Here is a 22,417-nt window from a genome sequence, read left to right as displayed (position 1 = left end):
TCTATAGGGTAACTGTTCCTTAGTGGGATGAAAAGGTAAATGGTTCTTCTACAATTCCAGGACAATTTTGAGACAACTTGTTAACACACAAATATATTTATAATCTGAAATAACTTGACACAGAGTGAATTAAAAGTTTACTTTAATTTTGAACCATTTTATAACTGCATTTTTCTCATGAAGCATCTGTATCACAGCAGGCTACAATAACTTTGGGATAAAAGGCAACTGGTAAACTGTCCAATACAAGGTTCCAAATAAACAGTTCTTACTGGCCCCTACCCAGACATATCCCAGATAAAGTTTTTGATCAAAAACATGAAATAGATCCACCTGCTTATTTTAAGCATATTAAAAAGGAAACTAATTGGACCATTTCTATTTGTCTAGTTTTTTTATACAAAAAGGCTACACAATGTTACACTTTATTCAGAATACAGTTAGAGTGATTATGAATTAGTGTTCTACACCTTTACTCAATCCTTAAAAATTAGAAACTGCTGTAGCATATTCACTATAACTTAATACTACAAGAGACTTGGAAAAAAAAAAACTAACAACAATTACTGCAAAAAGAAAGGCTACTTTGAAAGCAAGCAAGGTCAGTACCATTACAGAGATTTAAAAAAAATAATAAATTTTTAACAAGCAAGGCTAGGGTTTGATAAATTCCATCTTGCAATTCATCCTTGTGCATTCTTCATTTCTTGAATCACTCCCAAAATCCATTTGTATTATTACTCCTCGACCAAAAAGGACCAGAACAAAAAGTTTACTTCAATTGTTCCCATAGGAAACTCAGCTTGGTTAGTGTGTCAGGCACTTTCTGAGATACTAGCCCACCCCTCGAGCCCTCTCAGCAACTCTACAGGCCAATCAATGCAAGTTCATTCAGATGATACAGCTGCAAAGAGAAAAAAGAAAACAGCTGTCAGTGTTCCTGAGTAAGAGATTGTTATAAACACACTAAGACTGCATGAAGCTGGTGCACAAGACATTACAGTTAATTACTTCCACACTTCACAGCAGAAGTCAGTTTGGAGTGAACTGCTCGCGTGTCTCCAGAGCGTGTATTCACTGTTCTGGCACACTGGGACCCAATGCAGCCAATCCCCTCCCTGCCAACCAAGTCCTCAGTCCAGTCCATCTGTTTTTTCTCTTTTTGTTTTGTTTTTAAATTCAAGGTTGGAGCTTCTTACCTAAAGGATGATTTACAGGTCAGTATCGAACCAGGCCAACTGATTACTGTCACCTGGAGGCAGCCCATCCATAAGGTCCTGGGCATGGCCAAGATCTGGCAGACCATCAACTGGGTAGTCAGCACCAGGGTGGTGGCCACCCATTTCATGTTCCATCATAGGGTCCATACCCAAGGCATCCTGACCGTATCCGCCAGAGTGGAAAGAACGGTAGCTAGGATCTAAGAAAGTTAAAGGTGGCAGAGGGAAAAAAAGCATAATGTTAAAAGATGTTAGATGCATCAGAAGCTGCAAGTATCAGTGTGTGAGAAGATCTTTGTAGCCATCTGATTTTTTTTTTCTAGTCCAGCCAAGTTCAAAACAATCTGTTGCCTGCTCTTAATAGCTATTCCGTTGTTTGAAACGGCCTTCCAGTACGATTCTGCAGACAAAGCACACTGCAGTCAGAAGCACGAGCAGATTCCAGCCAAGCCATTAGTCTGCACAATCAACAGTACTAAAATTCAACAATACTGCAGCAAAACCAGGCCCCAAGACTGTAGACTTGCTTCTGAAAGGCTATTCAAAAATAGCTTAGAATCCTCAGGGAAAGGCTTGCAATTCAAGTCTATAGACACAGACTAATGCATTCAATACCAGCTTTTTTGTTTTTAAGAAAAACTGTACTATTGGAATTGTCAAGTCCATTTGTAAAGAACGTAAAGATTTCTGGAAACAACAGCTCAGCGGGAGACTCTCCCACAAGACTCAGACAAGAGACACCAGTTTTGCATGTTCATACACTCCCATTTCAGTGCCGCCAGAGGTGGTGCAGAAACTGGTTATTTGAACTGGCAGTTCCGCATCTGCCTGTCAGTTTGCAATACCTTGCTGAAGAGTAATTCACTCTTCACTCACTTGCAGTTCTCCTTTAAAATCTATGACTTGACTTCATCCAACTTAAGTTTAGTCAAGTGGAACAGAAGAGACTCACCATCTGGGCGGTATCCAAGAGGTTCTCCCTGGGCACCAATATCAAGTCCAAGATCTGCTGTCTAGATGTACACAAAAAGTTTCAAAACAGTTTTAATGTCAGGTCCTTAGGCCAGCACTAGTAATTATGAGTTCAAAAAGCATTGAAGGTTGCCCCAGATGCCTTTTTAGCAACTCTTCTGCAGTGAGCACAGAAGCACCTACACTTCACTACCAGAAGGAGGGAGGACTTGGAAGCAAGATCTCCCCAAAGCATCATTAATACAAAAGACACAACTCACCTCGTTCCAAGCCATTGGCTCCGTCCTGAACAGAGAGCTTGTCAATTCAACTGAAAGTCGCTTCTTATAGTCTTGTGGTTTGTCCTCAGACATTCTGAAAAGCACTGCAGCTGCGTATGTTGCTATCAAAAGAAGAGTGATTTTAGTACAGGTTGAGTCTTCCAGCAACTTCTCTAACAGAGGTATGAAACCCATCTTTTTAGTTCACTTACCAACACCCTCATTCCTAGAATGAAGCAGCTCTGTTAAAGGGGCAGTTGCACCTTCAGCTTCAATTGCTTCAGCTGCTTCCTTGTCTTGAGCCAGTTCACAAAGTACACCTGCAGCTACTCTCTGGATGTTCTCAATGGGCGAGTACAACAACTGCAACCAAATCACAAGAGTTTCTTCAGCTCTTCCACTTGAAACAAGCTCTTCAGCACAATCTGACTTAACAGTTCTATACCAAGGAAGCACAAGAGCCATTTTACTAGTTTTCCAAATAAGTACTACAGCACTGTCTTGAGCTCTTACCTGCACAAATAGTGGAATGGTATTTAGACCCCTGATTACAATTCGATTATGAACGTCACGTGCAAGAATATGCAGGGCTCCAGTGCAGCCCTCAACAATTTCTTCCATGCGCACACCCTCCTAGTTAGGGAAAGAAAAGACATTTTTTGAAGTTGCTGGGAATCAGCAGTTTATCCAAATAAATCCCCTACGTGAAGCATCCCAGTGGAAATCCTCCCAGCATTCTCATTTTTATTTCAATACACTATAAACTTCATGTCTGATAACACTGTTTGTTTCTTCCTGCCCCCGCCCCCCACCCCGCAAGCTGAATTAGCTTGACAGTTTACCAGTAACCACTGATGCACACTCAAGAGTCCCCCTCCTGCCTCTGCAAGTGTTAACTACACTGCTGTACTGGTAGGTGCTGCTTCCTTTTGCCTATGCTAAGGCAATTTCCCCTTTGTTAAAGTGTTTAATAGTGGGGAGAGGGAGGAGAACTGAGACTGATCTTGCCACATTGACCTGGTACCTGAATCAGTAAAAAGTATGGAGCCTATACAACTTCTCAGTACTCTTACAGCTCTAACCATCCTCAAAAATACACAATAAGCTGTGATAGCATTCTTAAACCCATAGTTCCAACAAGGATGGGTTTCCAGGTGCTACGTCCCTTAACAAACTAGACAAAGGCAGCATTTGTTATCTATAGCATGTAGAATTAAATAGTTGAGAGGTTCTCAGTAATACTAATAAATGAAGAACAACAAAACCTTGGTTCTTAAGAAAAACTTCAGGTCTGCCAAAAGAATAACATGAGTTATATCAAATGGTAAATTAACAGCGATTTAGACCAAACAATACAAGGCAGAGGCAGCTAAGACATCTGAGAATTTTGACAGACAACTTTAACACATTAGTTCCATTAATTGTGGCCACTTACCACAAATTGCTGTTGTGTTCCACCCATTGAAGTACGTCGCTGGGTATCTTGATGTGCTCTAACCAGCAACTGAACTAGCCTTGGAATAGCACCTTGTTCACGCAGCGGGGCGTGGTTGGCAGGACAGAGCGCCAGATTGCGGATCAAACCAACAGTGGCCTGCAGTTAGGAAAGGGGTGGGAAATAAAAGAGCATGAGGTGTGTGCTTGCTGTTAGCCATTTCTTTTTTTAATCAGTTGATCCAAATGCTTCAGTGTCTAAGAGACAACACCAAGCTGCACAACTGAGGCAACTTCCCATCAGACAAATTACATTCCTGAACGCCTTGGTAACAAATTATTTTTCACAGTTAAAATTACATTAAAAAACCCCAGCAGTTTTCAGCACTGAAAGCTGTTAAGCATTATTTACCTTGATCAAAGGCCAGTGTGATGGTGGGTGCAACAGTTTAACCACCACTGGGAGTCCATAATGGAGACGTACAGCATTTTGAGCCATCTCTGCTTCTTGATGTCTGCTGGTGAGGTGACGGAGCGCACAAATAGCAGGTTCTGTGATGTCTTCCCTGTCTCCAGCCCGAAGAACTGTGCGCACAAGAGCCTCAATGCCACCAACCTGGCACACCATCATCTTGTTCTTGTAATTGTTGCAGGTAAGGTTAGAGAGGATACCAGCAGCACAAGTCACAACGTTAATATCATCTGATCCTAAAAGCTGAACAAGAGTTCCTAGAAGGCCTTCCATACCCTCCTGCAAAAGAGGGAAAAAAAATTTAGTCTCTCCCCTCTTATATTATGTTGGCTTTTGATCCTGATCCCTTAAAAGAATAATTTACCTGCTTTGTTGCAGCATCTGACAGATTTCTCAGAGTCCAGAGACAGTTCTGGACAAGACGCTGGCTTGGATCTGTGAGGTGGAGTCCCAAAGCTTGCATCCCACCTAGAAGATGGTAAAGATTTGACATCATTACTCAGATGCTCCTCTTGTGAACAGTCAGGTCCTTCTTGAAGACTGAGTGCATATCTCAAGCTTCTGGATCTTTCTTGGCATTAGCACTGTAAATATGGCTAGGCCCTAACCTTTCATCACATAGGAAAAAAAAAATCCAAGATTCTTTGTGACACTGGGCCTTTTAAATATATGCATATTCCAAGGGGACCATTTTGACAATGCTCAGCCACTAAGCCATCCTGCTAACAACACAGACTTAAAACAGACTACCTTTTATATTTCTGTATACTGAAGGCCTTCAAAACTACGTATGGACTAAAGGACCAGTCCAAGTTCAATTTTTGATGCTGGTAGTTTCTGTTCTTGTGCAGAATGTACTGATTCTGAAGTATTACTATAGCTTTTTAAGTTATCATGGGTATAAAGTACTTACCAGCCTCAACAATAGCAGGTTTGTTGCTGGAGCAGACTGACAATACCTTCAGCACCCTACTTGTGGTCCACAATAGTTTCTCATAGGTATAGGTCCTCATTATGTTTACTAGAGCCTGGGGTCCACCACTCGCCAGAATAATCAGCTGAAAGACAGCAAAAATAACACCATCTGTCACTTACTGTGCATGTCAGTAGGAAGTAAGTGTTGCTGGCTTATACCCATCATAGCCTGATATCTCTCAAAAACTGTTCACATCTGCTGGTATTGTCTAAATTTTGCAGTTTCACTATAAGGATGACTGTATCTCCTCAAAATAATTCCTGCATCCCTCACCCCTTGCAAGGTCAGGACTGACTGGCAGAAGCCCAACATGGCTGAAGACCCAGAATATGGAGGTCAGTGCCCAGAAACTGTTAGGTCATTCAGAGCAAGCTTGCTCATTTTAAGTGCTTCCACAGCAGAGGCACTTACCTTACTTTCTTGATTGCCATACGCTAAAATCTGAAGGCAGTCCGTTGTGATGGCCAAGAATTTGACATTTGTCTTGTTGAGCAAGGCAACCATTTTCTGCAGCCCACCAGCTAGACGGACAGCCATTTTGGCTCCTTCCTGATGTAAAAGGAGATTGTGAAGAGTTGTAATGGCGTAGAACAGCACAGAGTCCACCGGAGACCTACAGAAGGGGGGAAAAAACCAAACTCATAAGTACCTGCACCTACCAGTATCAACTAACAAACACAAGTACAGTCTTAGTAGTCCACATACCCCAGCATTTTCACCAAAGCAGGAATGCCTCCCGATTTGAAGATTGCCAGCAAGCCTTCACGGTGATGTGAGAGATTGTGTAGTGTACCTGCAGTACAACGGGCTGTTTCCACGTCATTTGTGTTTTGCATGGTACGTACAATAGCAGATACCATTTGAGGAGATCTCATAATAGCGTGACGAGATGCTTCCTTTTTGGATAACTGATGAACCATAACTGCAGCCTTGTTCACCACCACCTACAGAAATATTTGAAGAAAGCTTTTAGTTTTAAGGTCATTGAAAAAGCCCCACAAATGCTACACTGAGGCAAAGAAAATGCTTACCTGGTCCTCATCATTCAACAGTTTGGTCAGTTCTGGGATTGCACGAGTTGCAAGCTCAGCATCATCTTGGTAGTTTATCAAATTAACAACAGCATGTTTTAACATCTGGGATGGCTCAGCCAAGCGTTGCACATTAGTTGGATGAGCAGCATCAAACTGTGTGGATGGGATTTGCATTCCTTCATCCAGCGTTTCAGGGAACATAGCTGCACGCACCCTCTGAGCTCTAGTCATTGCATACTGGCCATCAATATCTGAAAAACAAGGTAAGTCGTTACCTCAAACTAGCAATACAAAGCACTTCTTCTAGATGGGTAATAATTCAGTATTTAGCTTTCTGTATTGTTAAGCTGCATGTCTAAGCAAACCAGTGTAACAGAAAAGGCCTTACCAGCAACTTGCTCCTGGGTAAAGGACTGAGAGAATCCCTGCTCCCACTCGTAGAGAACTTGTGTTGTGTCCACATCTTCCTCTTCAGGATTTCCCTTGCCACTCAAGGAGGGAGCAGTTGTTGTGGCACCAGAATGGATACCAGAGTCCAGATATGATTGTTGCTGCCAGTGACTGACTGCTGCTTTTCTGTCTGGCTCCATTGCCATATCCAACTCCATCAAGTCAGCTGTAAGAAATCATCGTTGAACAATTAAGTTTAGTTCAATTACTCCAGCATGTATTAATCCTTCAGGAGATGACACAGATTTTAACTGAAAAGTCTATAAAACAACTACCTCAACCCAGCAGAGGTAGCACTGTGAGACAGCAGCTTTAAACTGAGGCTTTATGTTAAAATAATGCAGACATCTATAAACCTGACTAACAGGCAGAGCAATCACTGCTATTGTGATTGTCTTAGTCTGCTACTGCTCAAAGGTTCCCTTTTCCACATGCTATTATTAGGTACTTGACTGTACTTAGGAGACCCAAAATGCTATGACAAACTTGTTTGCAAGTTTGGGTTCCAGTGGTAAGGTATAATTACTGTACTAGAGCAGACATTATTCCATCCATGTGACTTTAAGAAGTTAAAAAAGGGGAGTAAAGAGCCAATTTAACTGCTCCTTACTAGATCTGCTAGAGTCTAATTAATAACAGAAATTGTGATTCATTATATACCTTGGGTTGCCATGTTCCTTGTTGTGCTCTCAGAACTCTTTCCCACTACCTTTCAGAGCTCCTAAAAAAGACCAAGGTTAGAACTTATTAAACACTAATCAGAGCTAGTAATACAGTATTTCATATTAGATCACTAGAAGTACAAACTAAGACTTTACACATCTTGCCATTTCATTGCTACAGTGAGTATATTTAAATACTAATTAGCAAACCCCCATGGGCAGAAAGGCAAAGAATGAGATGTATCATCCACACTTTCTGGCAGACTATATGTAAGACATATTCTCTCAAGGCTGCAAGAGAAAAAGAATTGAACACTGACCATGATAGAGCCATTTTTAACTTCTCTATCCTTGCATAAGATGAAGTCTGGACATTAAATTCCATGGCTTGGACATACCACAAAGACAAGGGCTACCTGTCAAACTTCCTCATATCCCTCAAAGACAACTGTTCTTAAGATAAGCCAAACTCTTTGATTCAGGGCTACAACATAGATTTTCACAGGGAAAGCTGAACTGACCATTTGAGGCAAGCTGCTATAATTTCAGTGGTATGAAGACTACCTAAGGAGTTACAATTGAAACTTCTCCTTCACTAGTTTCCTGTACCACAAGAAGAAAAGTTTCTTGTTACATAAAAAACTCTTCCTTGAAATTAAGCTGAAAATTAAAACAGCCTTATAAACAAATGTTCCCCTTTAGTTGCACACATTCAGTCACCAAATGCACTTTTTTTTTCTTCTTAGAGAAAGCCAAGGTAATTGAGGATGGGAGGCTAAAATATGATCAAATGCCGTATCCAAATCTTCAGTACTCAAGTATTTGTACCATAAATCTGTAGTCATCTCTTCACTAACCCAGGGACTCAAGGCTACAGCTTCACAGCAGGTCACTCAAAGCTGTCATGCTTTTATTTCATTTGCTCCCTTCCCCCCACAGTCCAACACTGTTTTCAGCACAGACACAGAGCTGGTGACAGCCCATTCTGGGAGCCAGCCAAGCAGAAACATTTGTAGTGGTAACTAGTGCAGTGAGCAAAACCATCTCTTCCAGCAATCAGCTCTCTGTGTGCCCCTAGGTGTTAGAGCTGTGCTGATCAAAACATGCCTAGACAATGAAGTAAAGGCAAGCCACTCATCTCTTTAAAGGACAGGTTTGCAGTACTGTTTCAGGAGAACAAAGTCCACTCGACGCTGTTTGTGTATAGGCAGATTTCTCAGTTTAAGAGTTTCCTTCAGAAGTAGCTTTTAGAACATCATACTTAAACAGAAGACAGGCCTGCAGTTTTAACAGTCTCACTGAATAGGTTAGGCAACTCCAAGGCAAGCTTATATTTCACCGTCTCTGAGCCAGCTGCAGGATACTCCAGCAGCTCCTGAGCAAACTCCTTGCTTTGCTGTAGAAATGCCAGTGCTGTTTCTCCTGACTCTGCACTCCCACAACTTTTGGCAGCAACCCTTTCCTGGCCCTTTTAAAACAGACAGAAGATCTGCATCTGCAGCAGATAAGCAGCATCGAGCTGATTCAAGACATAACATTAAGTACCCTGTTATGCAGTTGGAAATGCTTAGGTCCCTAGACCAGTACTGCTTCACAACCTGGAAGAGACTGACCAACTCAGCCTACTCCTCACAACCTGCATGGAGGTTGCACTGACGATACAACTATTATTTGCAGTCCCTCAAACACTGGATTCTTCCAAGTGTTCAACACAGGAGTTTGGGAGTAGCAGTTGTAAAGGGAAGGAAAAACTAACTCATGCTGTCAGTTTACTAATAACACAAAAATTCTCCTGAGTAGCTAAATTGGAGGAAGTACCTATACAAAAGCTTCATAGCTCCCAGTAGGTCTTATACATTACTTCATCAGCCCCACTAACACCTTCCAAACAAAAAGAAATTAAATACCACTAAAAGTAAAATTTGTACCTTTGCTCTCCCTAGTCCTCATTGTAAGTCAGATGTGACATTTCCAATAGAAAACTGGGCAAGATCTTACTGCTATACACAATTCACAGTATGCTTAGCACAAAACAAGATCTATTTTTATTGTAATCTTTCCTGTCTCCTCCTATCAGGAGGCTGCTAATGAAACTGACCACCAAACTGGTTTTGAAGATACTGGGAGATGAACCAGTCAATAGCAATGGCTATGCTTTGAGATATTTACTACCACCTCAGACTCAATGTGGAGCTTAAGAACAACATTTATTATTTCCTTCCACTGTTGAATTCTGCACAAATGAAAGCAGCTGGCTCACAGCAACTGCGCTCTGAAATGGTTGCCTCAATTTCAGCAGCCTGAAGAGATCAGAAGAATATCTGAACCATTAGGTACAATCCAAAAAGACCACCATAGCCACTGAACTGTAACACTTCCAAAATGAAGCTGAAGAACACCTGCAAAATAGCAATGAAGAATACTGAATTAAGTGTTCAGAACTGCATTCTCAGTCAGATATTCAGTCTCTGAAATGCTGACAGCAGATCAGCCTGCTAGCTTCACCTGAAAGTTTAACATCCTAATCTGCATTTTATACACCTGTAACCCCCCAGCAATTCCAGCTATAATTTTTTAGGATTAAAACCAATTTCCCATCTAAATAAAGAGTTCAAAATAACTCCAGACTAAAAGCAGCCAGAGAAAAGAGGTACATTGTTTTTAGGGTTTCTGCAAATGAATATTATCCCATATTTTCCTTCCCATCCTCCTCTTATTTTACAGTGGGGTACACTGAGTCCAGAGAAGCAGCTGACTTTGCCTTATCGTCTGTCACTAACAAGGTTAACCACTGTACTTACAAAGCAAGCAACAAACCCAGACTAGGTACAAATGTTTGTGCTGTTCATTTTCCTGACAAAAACTGGATCAATACATGCAGGGTGGGGGTGAAGTAGTGGGAAAGTGGAAATGAAAGAAAAAAAAAATCACACCACACCCTGCTAGGATAATTAAGCTTGTAGTCTTTAACCACAAAGCATAGAGCTCCTTTAAATCAAGTTATTCGCATTTACTGGAGAACACATGACTAGTGACATTACATTATCAAGGTCAGTAATACAGATATTAACCATCAGGAAGAAACAGGACTCAGTACACTTTACAAATAAACTTTAGTTTTTAAAGACTACCTGGTACTTGGAAGTCAAGTCTGAATTTTGAAAAATGTCATGTTATACAGAACTTCATATGGATGTATTGCCAGGAGTTATGAAACTGTTAACTTCCTAAAAGCCTCCACTTGTTCAGCAAGCATTGTCAGCTTTGGGTTTATATGGAGATTGATTTTTTTAATATATATATGTTAAACTCCTCATACAAAGAGCTATGCAAAACATTGTACTAGACTGTATTCTGTACCATGAGTCCCAACCTTGCATTTTAATTCTAAAAAAAACCTGAGAAAAATAGCTCTGCAGGCTCAGCAGGCTTATGAGCTAAAAAGAAGACAATTCAAATATCTTGGTTTTCAAAGGAATGAAAGAGTGTTCTGATGATGAATAAGACTTGGTATTAACTCCTGATTTTTGAGAAGTTAGGCACATGCTGAGGAAGCCAACAAGACCACAGCATTTCTCAAATCTGAAAAATAATTCTGAACAGCTTCAGGAAAACCTAAGTAATATTCTTCCTAAAGCTGTTAAACTCCATTAGGACACAGAACACAGTGAATTGTTTACTACTATTCTTTCTTACACAGAAGAACAACTATGAGAATACCCTGTCTAGGGGGGTGAATATCAACATGACATTTACCTGTCTGATATATCAAGACTACAGTACATTGCACCTCTGCTGCAGTTTATGTAAGATAAATCTATTTTCATTGTCAGCCAAACCAGTTTGTTAGCCTACAAAACAGCTCATATTTGCAGCCTGTATTAAATAAAAATGTGTCTATATTATTTCTTCTTAGTGTTTATAGAATCTCTTCTTTAAAATTGGACTCAGATTATACCCAACTGATCTGATATCCAACTGATCCCACCCCTTTGTAAAGCAAGTCAAACTCAAAGCTTGCAATTCTTCCAGAAATCTTTTGCTTGAGAGCAGCATGTTACTAAACTTCGTATGAGAAATCTACTGATGCATCATGTCTACTGACCATGTTCTCATATATCTGTCTCATCTTGATAGGCCAAGCAACTGCATCTTTAAATTAACCATCAGTGCTGAATGACACATTTTCTTACATTATGACACTTATAGCAGCTAAAAACATGGATCATCTACACACAAGTATTTGTACTGGTAAATAGTTTCTCTAAATGCCCTGAAGTCATTGTAACCATTACCGAGGTGTTAGTGAAAGCATTCTTTGAGTCTTATTTTATAACTGGTCTAGAGGCCCCTTCCAACCTGGTATTCCATGATGTTGTCAGGCAGCTGCCTACCAATGACATTGCCTGTGTATGTGTTTTAGAAAGAGTCAGTAGCCAAAATATACAGGCAACATCAGTTCCCCAACTAGTAACACCAGATAAGAACAGCACTCATTCCTATGACTCAAGAACAGAAATATAAGAATGTAATCTAGCAGAAGCTTCCTAATTAACCTTGGTTTTCAACTAGAGGATGTGGGAAATACATTCAATTAAGGTTTCTAACAAACCCAAAACTTTAATCTTATCCTGGAAGTTATTACTCCATTCTCTAGAAAAGGAAGTGGGGGGAGTCATCCAAGTAAGACAGTGCTGATAGTGGAAACATCAAAAAGCTTTCATGGTATATACACTCTTTCAGAAATGAGTGGCTGACCTGTCTCTTTAAGCAACTTTTGGTCTAACCTACCCCACAGCTATAAACACTCCTGAAACAGGTAAGCCTACTTCTACTGCTTTTAGTTTTCTAGTTCATAGAAAACATGATCCAACTGAGATAGTCACTTCAATATTCATTAGGAACAGCACTAAACTGACTAACAGGAAGCCTAAAAATCTGATTTATTTTTCTTCCTTCAAAGAGGGAAGCCTATAATCAGGTTATACCTGTATACTAGCTTTTCAGTGTTTGTTTGGTTTTGTGTTTGTTTGTGGGTTTTTTTTTAAGAAAAGCCAAAAGTCTTAGTCTAGCTGAAGAAAAGATGACAGATACCACTTAAAGGGGAGGTAAGGAAGGAGAAGCTACAGGTGACCTATAAGAACTGATTTATAAACTGGTTATCCACAGATGAAAACAAGGATGGCACTTGCGGGAAGTAATGACCTGGACTATTTGCATTCAGTTTCTAACTTATAGGATTCTACTTCTAGATGAAGCAGCAAGATAACCCGGGAACTTAAAAGGATTGTCATTTGCCATGTAGATCTCAATTTAGATCTCATTTTGTATCTTGGATCATTAAAAAAGTTTAAGAATTTTTACCACCAGAAATCTGTTTTAAACTTCTAATTATTCCTTATCCAAATGGGGATAAAGTCCTCTTCTCCCATATGCTCCCAGATATTCTAAACAAAACTTAACTTTGAGGATTTTTATCTGGCTTGTATTGAGCTCTGGGGTAAAGTATGCTCTGTAGATCATTTTGGAGGCCCTTCATGTATCAGATGCTTCTGTAAGATTGGTAAGAAGTCCTGAAAGTAGAGTTTCAGTGTTGTGCATTGTAAGGGATTTTAGAAGCTTGCTGTAGGAATTACAGTAGGGGGTTACAATGTTTTCTATGCAAAGAACAGAAGATACTTTATTTCAAAGTAGAAACAGATAACACACTTGAGTTTCACTCTGAAGACTTGCATTTTAAAAAAACTTTAATTTCTTATATAAAGGTAACACAGAGGATTAAATACATTTTTACTTAAATATATTCCATATCCACAAAGCCAGTACTGAACAGCATTCTCATATTGTCTCTAAAGCAGCAGCATTTGCAGCCCTCAGTCACTTTGTCAAATCTGAAAGGAACAGCCATATGCAGTAAATAGAGATTATTTTGAAGTTACATGCAAGCATTAGAGGACCTTGATTATTGTCAAATTAGTCACTCAATAGTAGTGACTTCTGGATTAAGAAACTCAATTTTTAAAATCCCTCCTCACACCAGCAGTTTAAGGATCTGGATGGACAAAAACTACTACAAAACTCATTGAAAACTGCCTCTCTCAAAAAAAAATGGTTTATGGCTGTAAAATATCACATTTAACAAAGCAATACTGGATAATTTGGGAGACAGTGAAGTTAAGTTTTATCTTATTACCTATACCAGGAAGCAGAATACAAAATTGCACATTTTTCATATTGTCAGGCTTCCTTCTGCTAGAATACTTCTGCTTTCAGTAGGCTGATATTTAACACTGGGTAAAAATATCTTGTCATAGGCCACCTGAAGATATCCTAGGTAAATGGAAGTAATTTATACAGTACGTAACATCAGAAGTAAATAACTCAAGCCATACAGACAATACTAAAATGAAAAAAAAGTTTTCACAGGACTAAAACATTTCTATCTTCTTTCAGGTTAGATGATAGAAACACTCATCTGTAGCCTTCACTACCACCTCAGAGGAAATGGCATGGCAATAGACAGAGCAGCATTACTATATTTAAGTGTTGTGCCAAGATGCAGCAACCTCAACTATTTCACTAGTTCTACTGAAAACTAAGAGCTATCAATGATCTTAACTTACATGCCACAGCACGTGCCCACACTGAAACCCAGCTTACAGATCCTAGACTGCAACAGCACAAACTCATTCATAAGCTTTAACTCATGACAAAACTGCTCCAGTCACTTCCTCAAGCAACACTTGCCCTAACATAATTCCTTCCAACCACTAAGCAAGAATACTTCAGTGACCAACTTGGGATCCTGTATAATCCATCCACCTCAAATTTGTCCAAGCTAGAATACTTGCATACTACCAATGCCTGCAGAAAGGTAGAAGATGCCTTGCACACAGTATTACATTCTATTTTAGACTTAGCTAACCAGTTCACAATAAGTTTGATTCTGAATCCAGAATATACAGTCTTAAATTCTTCTTCAAAATCTCTTAATAGTAAGAGCTTAAAGTTTAATATCTGTTTCTCCTATCAAACATTAGTAAATTAAGAAACTTGAATAGTATCTGCTTTACTGACCTCGAAGGTTAACAGGTTGCAACTTCCAAGCTTTAAATATCCTTAATACATGCTGAAAGAAGCAACAAACTAGCTCAGATAATCCACAGAATTAAAGTGGAAGAGGCACATTTGACAGCACAAACACAGATCTGCCAATGCTTACTACGAGTTACCTCTGCTTTCAGACACTGTTTTTTGCTGCTTCATTTCCACTTCATTATTTCTTTTTTCTTTCAGGCAGCTCAGTTTGCTATTACATCAATTGTTCTCGCTTTTCAGCCTTTGTCTTCCACCTTAGAAATGATCTAAAAATTCTTTTCCATAACATAAAGGCAGAACACTAGCTTTTCTAAGTTTTTCTCATAAGACTTCATTTGATGCCACATCACAAAATAAAATATTATGCCTATTTTCAGTCATCTCAGCAATCTAAGACCAATTAAGAGCACAGAGCAGAGAGTTTCTATTCACATGCTCATTACCTAAAGCAAACAGCATGCAAATATTTCTGGTTTTGCTAGACCTTCTCTAAGTTGATTAAAACTGCTTAATGGAACTGAAGTGCAGGCATCTGGTAATCTTGACTGACTTAAACACTGGGCTAGCTGTATTAAAAGAGGATTTATTCCTCAAAAAATGTGTAGTGAAGGAGAGACTCAGGTTATAAGGTCAGAAAAACTCAAGGCTCATCTTTGAATCCATGCAGCCCTAGGCACACAGGGCAGCGGGGAGGGAAAGGGACCACAAGAACTTTACAACACAGCTGCAAGGCTCCATTCTCCCACACTTCACTCCAACTAGGACCAGGGCATGACAATGTTCTGATACTACAGGACACTGTTCTGGCTTACCCTCCTCTTCTTCCCAAAACAGACAGCAGGCTAGGAAAGAATCACACTTTCTAGCCAGCTTGCTAAATGATCAACCGTGACAACTCATTAAATTTCAAGCACAGTTGAGACTATAATTTACACATAGTAAGATCTACATTTTGCTTTGCTTCCCTGAAGTACAGAATGCCACCCAGAACATAGGTAGTTTTAATCAATCACTGAGAGCAACTTCAAACACTGACTGAAAGTTCAGGTAACAAAATGCATCAGAAATGGAGCTTCCACTGCCAAACGGGCTATCTTCCAGCTGCAGCCATTGAGTGTCCCTGTAACACAGCCCTTTGAGCAACTAACACGGCACTAAGGCACTAACAGCTTGTGCAATTAGTCAGGGTCTTCACAGGTACTAAGCTTTAAGTACCTTTTTAAAAACAACCCATTAGAAGTTTCAATAAAGCAACAGTTAACATTGGCCTGAGAGCCATGGTCAGCCAACAAGTACTTGAGATAACTAATCTATAAAATGATGAGAACCTGCAGGAGAACTCAGAACAAGCACACCAGGTAAGTTACTAAAACAAGTGATAAAGTTCACTTGGGCACTGATCTGCACAATCATTCTAAGAGATGTACTTTCAAACTTTAAGGACCTGCTTGGAAGCCTCCCCAGATACGCAGCTGGCAATATCATAGAGGTTCTCTACTACCTTTGATGCACTGTATTCTGCTCTTTAGGACAGGCATTTTAGAGAAACTTTGGTGGAAATTACACATTCCTAGGACACCTAGAGATGTCAAAAGGTACTTGGTAGCAATTATCTACCATTATAATTTCTTACAGCTATCAGTCATGTCCTGCAGAATTTTGTTTGATGCTGGCCAGAGTCACATGGCTGGGCATACTATGCAATGTAAAGATAGTCCTATGCACTTAGCTACTTCAAAGCATACTTGTACTGTAGTATCTGAAATCTCACAGCACTGGATCTTGTCACTTCAGAGAAGTTAGTATTTGGATCCACAGCACAATTATTTTGCCCCTTACCTAGAGAAACATTCAGGAGTCTGTCAACAATTTTTTATGTTCAAAATCATGGGCAAGTATACCACCAGCTCCTAAGAAGATCTGCAAACAAAACAGATCTATGCTTTCTGCACTGGGTATTTGTTTGTCCGCTGTAGAAATTTCTGGTTGTTTCCAATAGCTACAAGCAGCAGCTGTGCTCAAGCTGACAATTATAAGGTCATGTTTGAAAGTAATGGTTTAAGAGAGCTCTTCACTGGCAACTGTACTGCAACAGGAGCAAAGTCCATCACTTTATTAGTAGGCAAGATTGGCCTACACATCCTTCACTGTCCAAGAGAGGAGCTGCTGATAATCTTAAATGTTAAGATGAAATGTGAGGAACTGCTCAATTACTAATCAGGTGTTACTTTTCTCAAGCTCAATGCGTAATAATCTTCTCCACAAAACATACATATCAATCCTTTGACAGCAGTTTGCAGCTCTGTCTTAAAGGACTGGTATGACAGTTTCAAGTTTATGAACTTGCATTCAGTTCATAACAAGATTATCAACACAATTAGCCTTACATCTTAATTGTTTTGACCAACTAAGCACCACCAACTCGTGCAAGCAACCTCAAACCAGTTACTAAGTTGCTTCTGTCCGGTAATGGGTTTATTTTGAGATCTTTTGATCACTAGCAACCATTTCCAGTTAGGGTTTCCTACAGCATTTACTATGTTTTAATCTCTTCAGGGCTGGGCAAAACATTAAGAGCAGTTTTATCACAGCTTAGAAAGTTACCACCTCTTATTTGCAGGACACAATTAGGTATCTACATTATCCATACTCCTGCCTCTCCCAGTTAGGGATGAGCTAGGGTTTTTATCTAAGCTTTAGTTTGTCAGCAGTACTCATCTAATAAACTTGCACTGATTTGGTCCACATGCCCCCACTTTCACTAAGGATCAAACATGATTCTTTAGTGTCAAAAAGATACTTAATGGTTCTTCAGTCATTTACCATGATCCCGTACATCACTAACAAAAATGTTGACAGGCATTTTACTACAGCAGTGTCTTTCCCTGCTGTGTAGAACAACTTAGAACATTCATTTCCACTCTAATACAGCAACAATTTAACAATCTTCCAAACCAATAAGTATCTAACTATTATCTAGTTTCTTCTTAGGCTGCAACCATGTAGCCAGCACAGAATGTGGCTATTAAACATTAATCTCTACAGAAACTAGAGTGATTAGTCATCACTGGACTGACACTAATGAAATACTTATGAATCTGAAAGTGGTTGCCTTTGCTTGTCTGTCAGAATAACTATGTATTTACAGTAAGACATACCAACACACCCAAAAGTACTGTTTAAGCAACAAACATGCTAATGAAGTCTGACACTGTTAAGATGCTTCTTCAACACAATTACGGGAAACCAATAAGGCAACAGCATTTATCAGCACCTTTAGGATGTTAAGATTTGTGGCCACTGGAGGGCACCTGAATTGTTGCCAGGACAATACAGAACTACTAGCTAAGTTGCCAAACTTCTCAAATTTATACAAGTCAATTTAGCACAGTAAGTCAGCCTATAAATGTTAGTTCCAGCAAATTAGTGCACACTCTGCATTTGTCAATTCCAGTAAGATCCAGCTAGCTCACTGTACCTTTTTTAAAAGCAGCAACCTAAAATACTACATTAACTCTTTCAACCGTCAAGGGAATTAATATATTCATTAAACAAGGCTCCAGAGTTATCTAGTATTAAGTAACAGAGCAAGGACTTAACTTCTGTGATACTAATGCAGCCAGTGTACATTGTTTCCTACAGCAACTTGGAGCACTAACAAAAAGTTCTTCTGTACTGAAAGTAGTAAAGCAACATCTGCACCCATACTTCCCAAGGTAACAAAAGCGTAACACACATTTGCTTTTTCATCAAATTAGAGCTAACAAATTCATGAGGGCAGGGTGAGCTACAGGTATACTTTTCACTTCCTCATCTTATCAATTTGGTGTTCCATACAGACAGAAATGCCAGAATAAGACTTCCATTAGTTCTCTCCCTTGCACTTGAAGTTACCTGCAGGTGCAAAAATCTTTTCTGGCTCCTTTCTTCTCATGACAGGCAACAAAGGGCACCACAACACTAGCATATTAAGACATTACTGTCTTGGGCTAAAGCCTGCCTGATCACAGACTACAGCCAAGTTTTACCTTGGAATCAAGTGCCAGAAGTGAAACCACTGTCAGGCTAACTTATGTTGGCAAGTCTAACCAATTCAGTTGGTGCATAACATCAAAGCACCCCAAACCAAGTCTTCCAATGCTTAACTAGAAAGTCAGCAATAGTGCCCTACCCATTTGATCGGGATGATAATTCTATCTAGAGAGACAAGAAAAGTCATGAAATACTGCCAAGGAGTTTGCAGAATTTTGCAAAGTTAACGTGGTGCCATTTCAAGTTATTGCACAGGCAGGGGCTCAGAGCTGGCAAACACAAGCTATGAGGACTCAAGAGCAAGCCCTGACTGCCTGCAGTTTCTCACAAAGTTCTGTCAGGCTTTGTGAAGTATGATGTTCAAGATAAGTAAGGTCAGTCCTGATTTTCCTGCTACGGTATGCAGTCTGCCAGAGTCACAGAACAAGTTTTGTTGCAAGCAACTGCATGATCACCACAACCCCTGCACTACCAGCTTAAACCATGAATTAACATAAGTGATTTTGATTACTGCTGTATTTGCACACTAGTCTGCCTACTGGACAATATTCTGCAGAAACATCCTTATCCAGGAGTTTCAGAGAGCACATTCACACGAGTTTATAAGGCTGAAGCTTAAAATAGCCGTATTTCCTGCCCCATTCTTGCCCTCAAAAATACTACAAAAGTAGTTTAGAAGGCCACTAGAACTAACTTCTTGTCTTTACATCTGACTTAACTTTATCAAGTATTTTGTTCTGAATAGTTAAACTTGAGGTTTTGGTGATGTTCAGTAATGAAAGACCAACATCAGTTTCACAAAGAAACCATACGTATGAAAGGCAACCAAGTTTCATCACCAAGATTTGATATGGCAGTAACAAACACACCACATTGCCAAAGCACAATGCCAGTGTTCATATTAGACAATGTATCAAGCAAGAAGCCCAGCCTATTTACTGCTTAGGCAAGAAAAAGGAAGCTTGTTTTAACTAAGAACGTAACACAACATTTGAAGAACTGACTCCCAATAAAGCTTTACTTTGTGTTAAATCCTTGCTTTTAGAAGCTATTGTGTACTGCATTGTCCCTTCCATCAACATGTTTTTACTTATTCCTCTTTGAAATGATCTGCCATACAGACCAACGTGAACATTCCCACACGTATCAGTTCATAGTCAAACAGAAAATAATTGAACCAACAGACATGCAAATATGACATTTCTTTAGAACAACTCCAGAATGGCAAGAAACTCTATATGATTTCATACTGAATGTTGAATTCAGAGAGCCTTAACACCTTGTCTGAACAGCTAAGTAGCCTGATTTTTCAACAGTACCAGCCATTAGGCAACCAACACAGTGGCCACATACCTGCAGCTGTCAGCACCTTTTTATTAAAAGAGCAAGATTAACATTAGGTTCCTGGACTGTTAGTTACTGAAATTCACATTATAACTTGGCTCAATAAACACCAGTAAGTTTTGACCTTTATGCTGCTTTAAAGCCTTGCAGTAGTATCTTTTTGTCACTCAGCCGCAAAATCATAATTAGTGAGTTGCTCTCTAGTGTGTCTGAACTTAATATCAAGAAAACCCCAGTACTCTTTCAGGTAGTTTTCTCATCTTTGCCTTTACTGTAGTTTCAGCACATAAAAGATCCTGTTTTACTAACACCCCTCCTTGATTTCCGTCCATCGACCTCAGCATACCAGCCCAGCCTCTTTCCATTCACCACTTGCATACTTTGGGGGATGGGAGGACCACAGATGTCTGGAATATACAGAGTGTCAGAACAATGGCTGCTCCATGAGAAAGAGATCAAGAAGTAGCTGATTACAAAGATCAACACTGCTCTGCCTAAAGTCACAAGTTGCCCACAGTATCTTCACAGCCTGCCCTTTCTTCCCAGGAGGGATAATCTTCAGTGGAGGTTTTGGGGAAGAGAATCAAATGGAAGCAGCCCAACGTTCTACATCAAGTTTTAGCTAGGGAAGAATTTCAGGTGTTGTTAGACTTAAGAAACCTCACTGTTCCAGGAGCTGCTAATCATGTACAAAAGAAAGATGCACTAAGCTTTCCAGGGAGGGGGAAAACAAAACAAAACCACAAACACACAAAACACCTACATCTGGAGCTCCTTGTTCATCGGGAAATCAGAAACCCTATATCCTACTGGGAGTAACAGCGAGTTGCTCCACACACTCAGAAGTGTGTTAGTTTAGGAGGTTGGAGCAGCCGTCCCCCCAGTCATCCCCCAAAGCAGCAGGCGCTTCCCCTTGCAGCATGTGAACCCCCACGCTACCAAAGTCCTAAGTCGTTCGCTACAAGACTCTGGTAACGTGGGCGTTAAAAACTTAATTTGATCGCTCCCAGCTCCGGGAGCTTCATTTCGGTAACACCCAGAAGCAGAAAAACCTCCGCAGCAAATATGCATCGCAAGTAAGACCGAAAACCCACAAGGCACCAGATTAGTTATCTCCCGCTGATCGCAGTGACTGTGATTAGTTAATTACGTTCGGTACAAATAAACCCCCCTCTCCGGCTCTTTTCCCCCCTCCTATCACCACGGTCTGCAGCCCACCGGCGAGTCGCTGCCTCCTCCCGTCTTAAAAAAGAAAAAAAAGAAGGAAAAAAAAAAACCCCAACAAACAAGCAGGGAAGCACTCCGGGCTCGGCTGCAAACACAGCCCGGAGCAGAGACCCCCGGAGACTCTCCTGCGGAGCCGGGCAGCCACCCCCTCGCCCCAGGACGAGCTTCCCAAGAGACACCTCGGGAGCCGCAGCTGCCGCCTCCTGCAACCACGCAGCTGTCCGGACCTCCCAAAACAAGCGCCCTCTCCCCCTTTTCCTGCCCCGCTCTCCTCTCTCCCACCCCCACTCCCACCCGGGCAGCGCCCCCCGCCCCCTCCAGCCCTGTCCTTCCCGCCTCGGCGCCGGGCACACCCTGGACCCCCCAACGGCGGCGGGCCGCAGCGCCCCATCCCGCCCGCCCGGAGCACCGGGGACCGCTGAGAGGACGAGGGGAGCCCGGCCCGAGCTCGCCTCAAGTTCCCGCGGGAGAAAGTAGCACTAACGTTGCAGGGAGGCGAGAGGGAAAGGTCCCCCCGGGCTCCGGCTGCTGCTGCTGCTGCCGCCCGGGCGATCCCGATCCGGTCCGTCTTTCCTTGTCCTCTCTTCTCCTCCTCGCTCAGCCCTTCGCTGACGGCGGCACTCCCGCCGCTGCCTCCCGGGTAGCAACGGTGCGGAGCGGCGGCGTTAGTCCCCTCACCCTGAACGCCTCAGCTGCTCCGACCGCCGAACTGAGCGAGAGGCTTAAAATGGCGTCGCTCACAAGGAGGTTCTTATAGTGAGCGCCGGCTGTGACTGTATCCTGCCGCCGCGGCCGAGCCCAGCGCGCAGCATTCCACAGGCACCTAGCGCACAGGGCAGGGGGAGGAGAAATAGTGCCCGGCTCCCAGGGCGGAGGGAGACAGAGAGCAGCAGCGAGGGAAGCGGTCCGAGCAGGGGAGGCCGTGGCGGCAGCGCGGAGGGGGGAGGCGGGGCGGACCGAGTCGGGCGACGGTGTGAGGGGCGAGCGGGCGGGACGAGCGTCCGGCGGTGGGGGCAGGATGGCGGGGGCACCTTATCCCGGAGGTGGGAAGAAGGATCCGAGTTCCCAGCGAAGTTGCTGCCTGGGGGTGGAGGAGAGGCGGCGGGGGACGGGGTGCAGCTGAGGTGATTAGCCTGGGGTCCCGCCTTGTGCGGGGGTGAGGGGCAAAGGCGAGTGCGACCCTTCCTCCTCTTTAATTTAGCGTTTCGTTCCTTCAGAATTTATTTTTATTTTTGT

The 22,417-nt window shown here is 41.6% G+C and overlaps 1 protein-coding gene across 2 annotated transcripts; it reads right to left on the bottom strand.

The window, feature by feature from the left end:
• Positions 1-125: 125 nt before the first annotated feature.
• On the bottom strand, positions 126-22,156 carry CTNNB1 (catenin beta 1). Of its 2 annotated transcripts, XM_065051790.1 has the most exons (16): positions 21,666-22,156; positions 7,479-7,539; positions 6,757-6,984; positions 6,366-6,619; positions 6,040-6,278; positions 5,746-5,947; positions 5,272-5,416; positions 4,723-4,826; positions 4,299-4,637; positions 3,888-4,046; positions 2,966-3,085; positions 2,665-2,815; positions 2,453-2,574; positions 2,173-2,233; positions 1,200-1,420; positions 126-904 (listed from the first exon to the last, which is right to left on the bottom strand). In XM_065051790.1, the coding sequence occupies exons 2-15, from the start codon at positions 7,489-7,491 to the stop codon at positions 1,212-1,214; spliced, it is 2,346 nt and encodes a 781-aa protein (XP_064907862.1). In that variant the 5' UTR covers positions 7,492-7,539; positions 21,666-22,156; the 3' UTR covers positions 126-904; positions 1,200-1,211. The 2 variants fall into 2 exon arrangements, with proteins under 2 accessions (XP_064907862.1, XP_064907863.1); XM_065051791.1 differs by lacking the exon at positions 1,200-1,420 and having other exon boundaries at positions 21,666-21,939.
• Positions 22,157-22,417: the final 261 nt, after the last annotated feature.

The sequence above is a fragment of the Columba livia genome, chromosome 2 (assembly GCF_036013475.1).
Source record: "Columba livia isolate bColLiv1 breed racing homer chromosome 2, bColLiv1.pat.W.v2, whole genome shotgun sequence".
Classification (NCBI taxonomy): Eukaryota; Metazoa; Chordata; class Aves; order Columbiformes; family Columbidae; genus Columba; species Columba livia.
The sequence above is the reverse complement of the archived record's forward strand: the minus strand, read 5'-3'. Positions and strand labels throughout refer to the sequence as shown.

Coding starts and splice junctions, on each gene's coding strand:
- CTNNB1 (XM_065051790.1), bottom strand. Junction 4,827..5,271: donor ACCTGCTATTGTTGAGGCTG/GTAAGTACTTTA, acceptor ACCATCTTCTAG/GTGGGATGCAAGCTTTGGGA. Junction 4,047..4,298: donor CACACTGGCCTTTGATCAAG/GTAAATAATGCT, acceptor TCCTAACTGCAG/GCCACTGTTGGTTTGATCCG.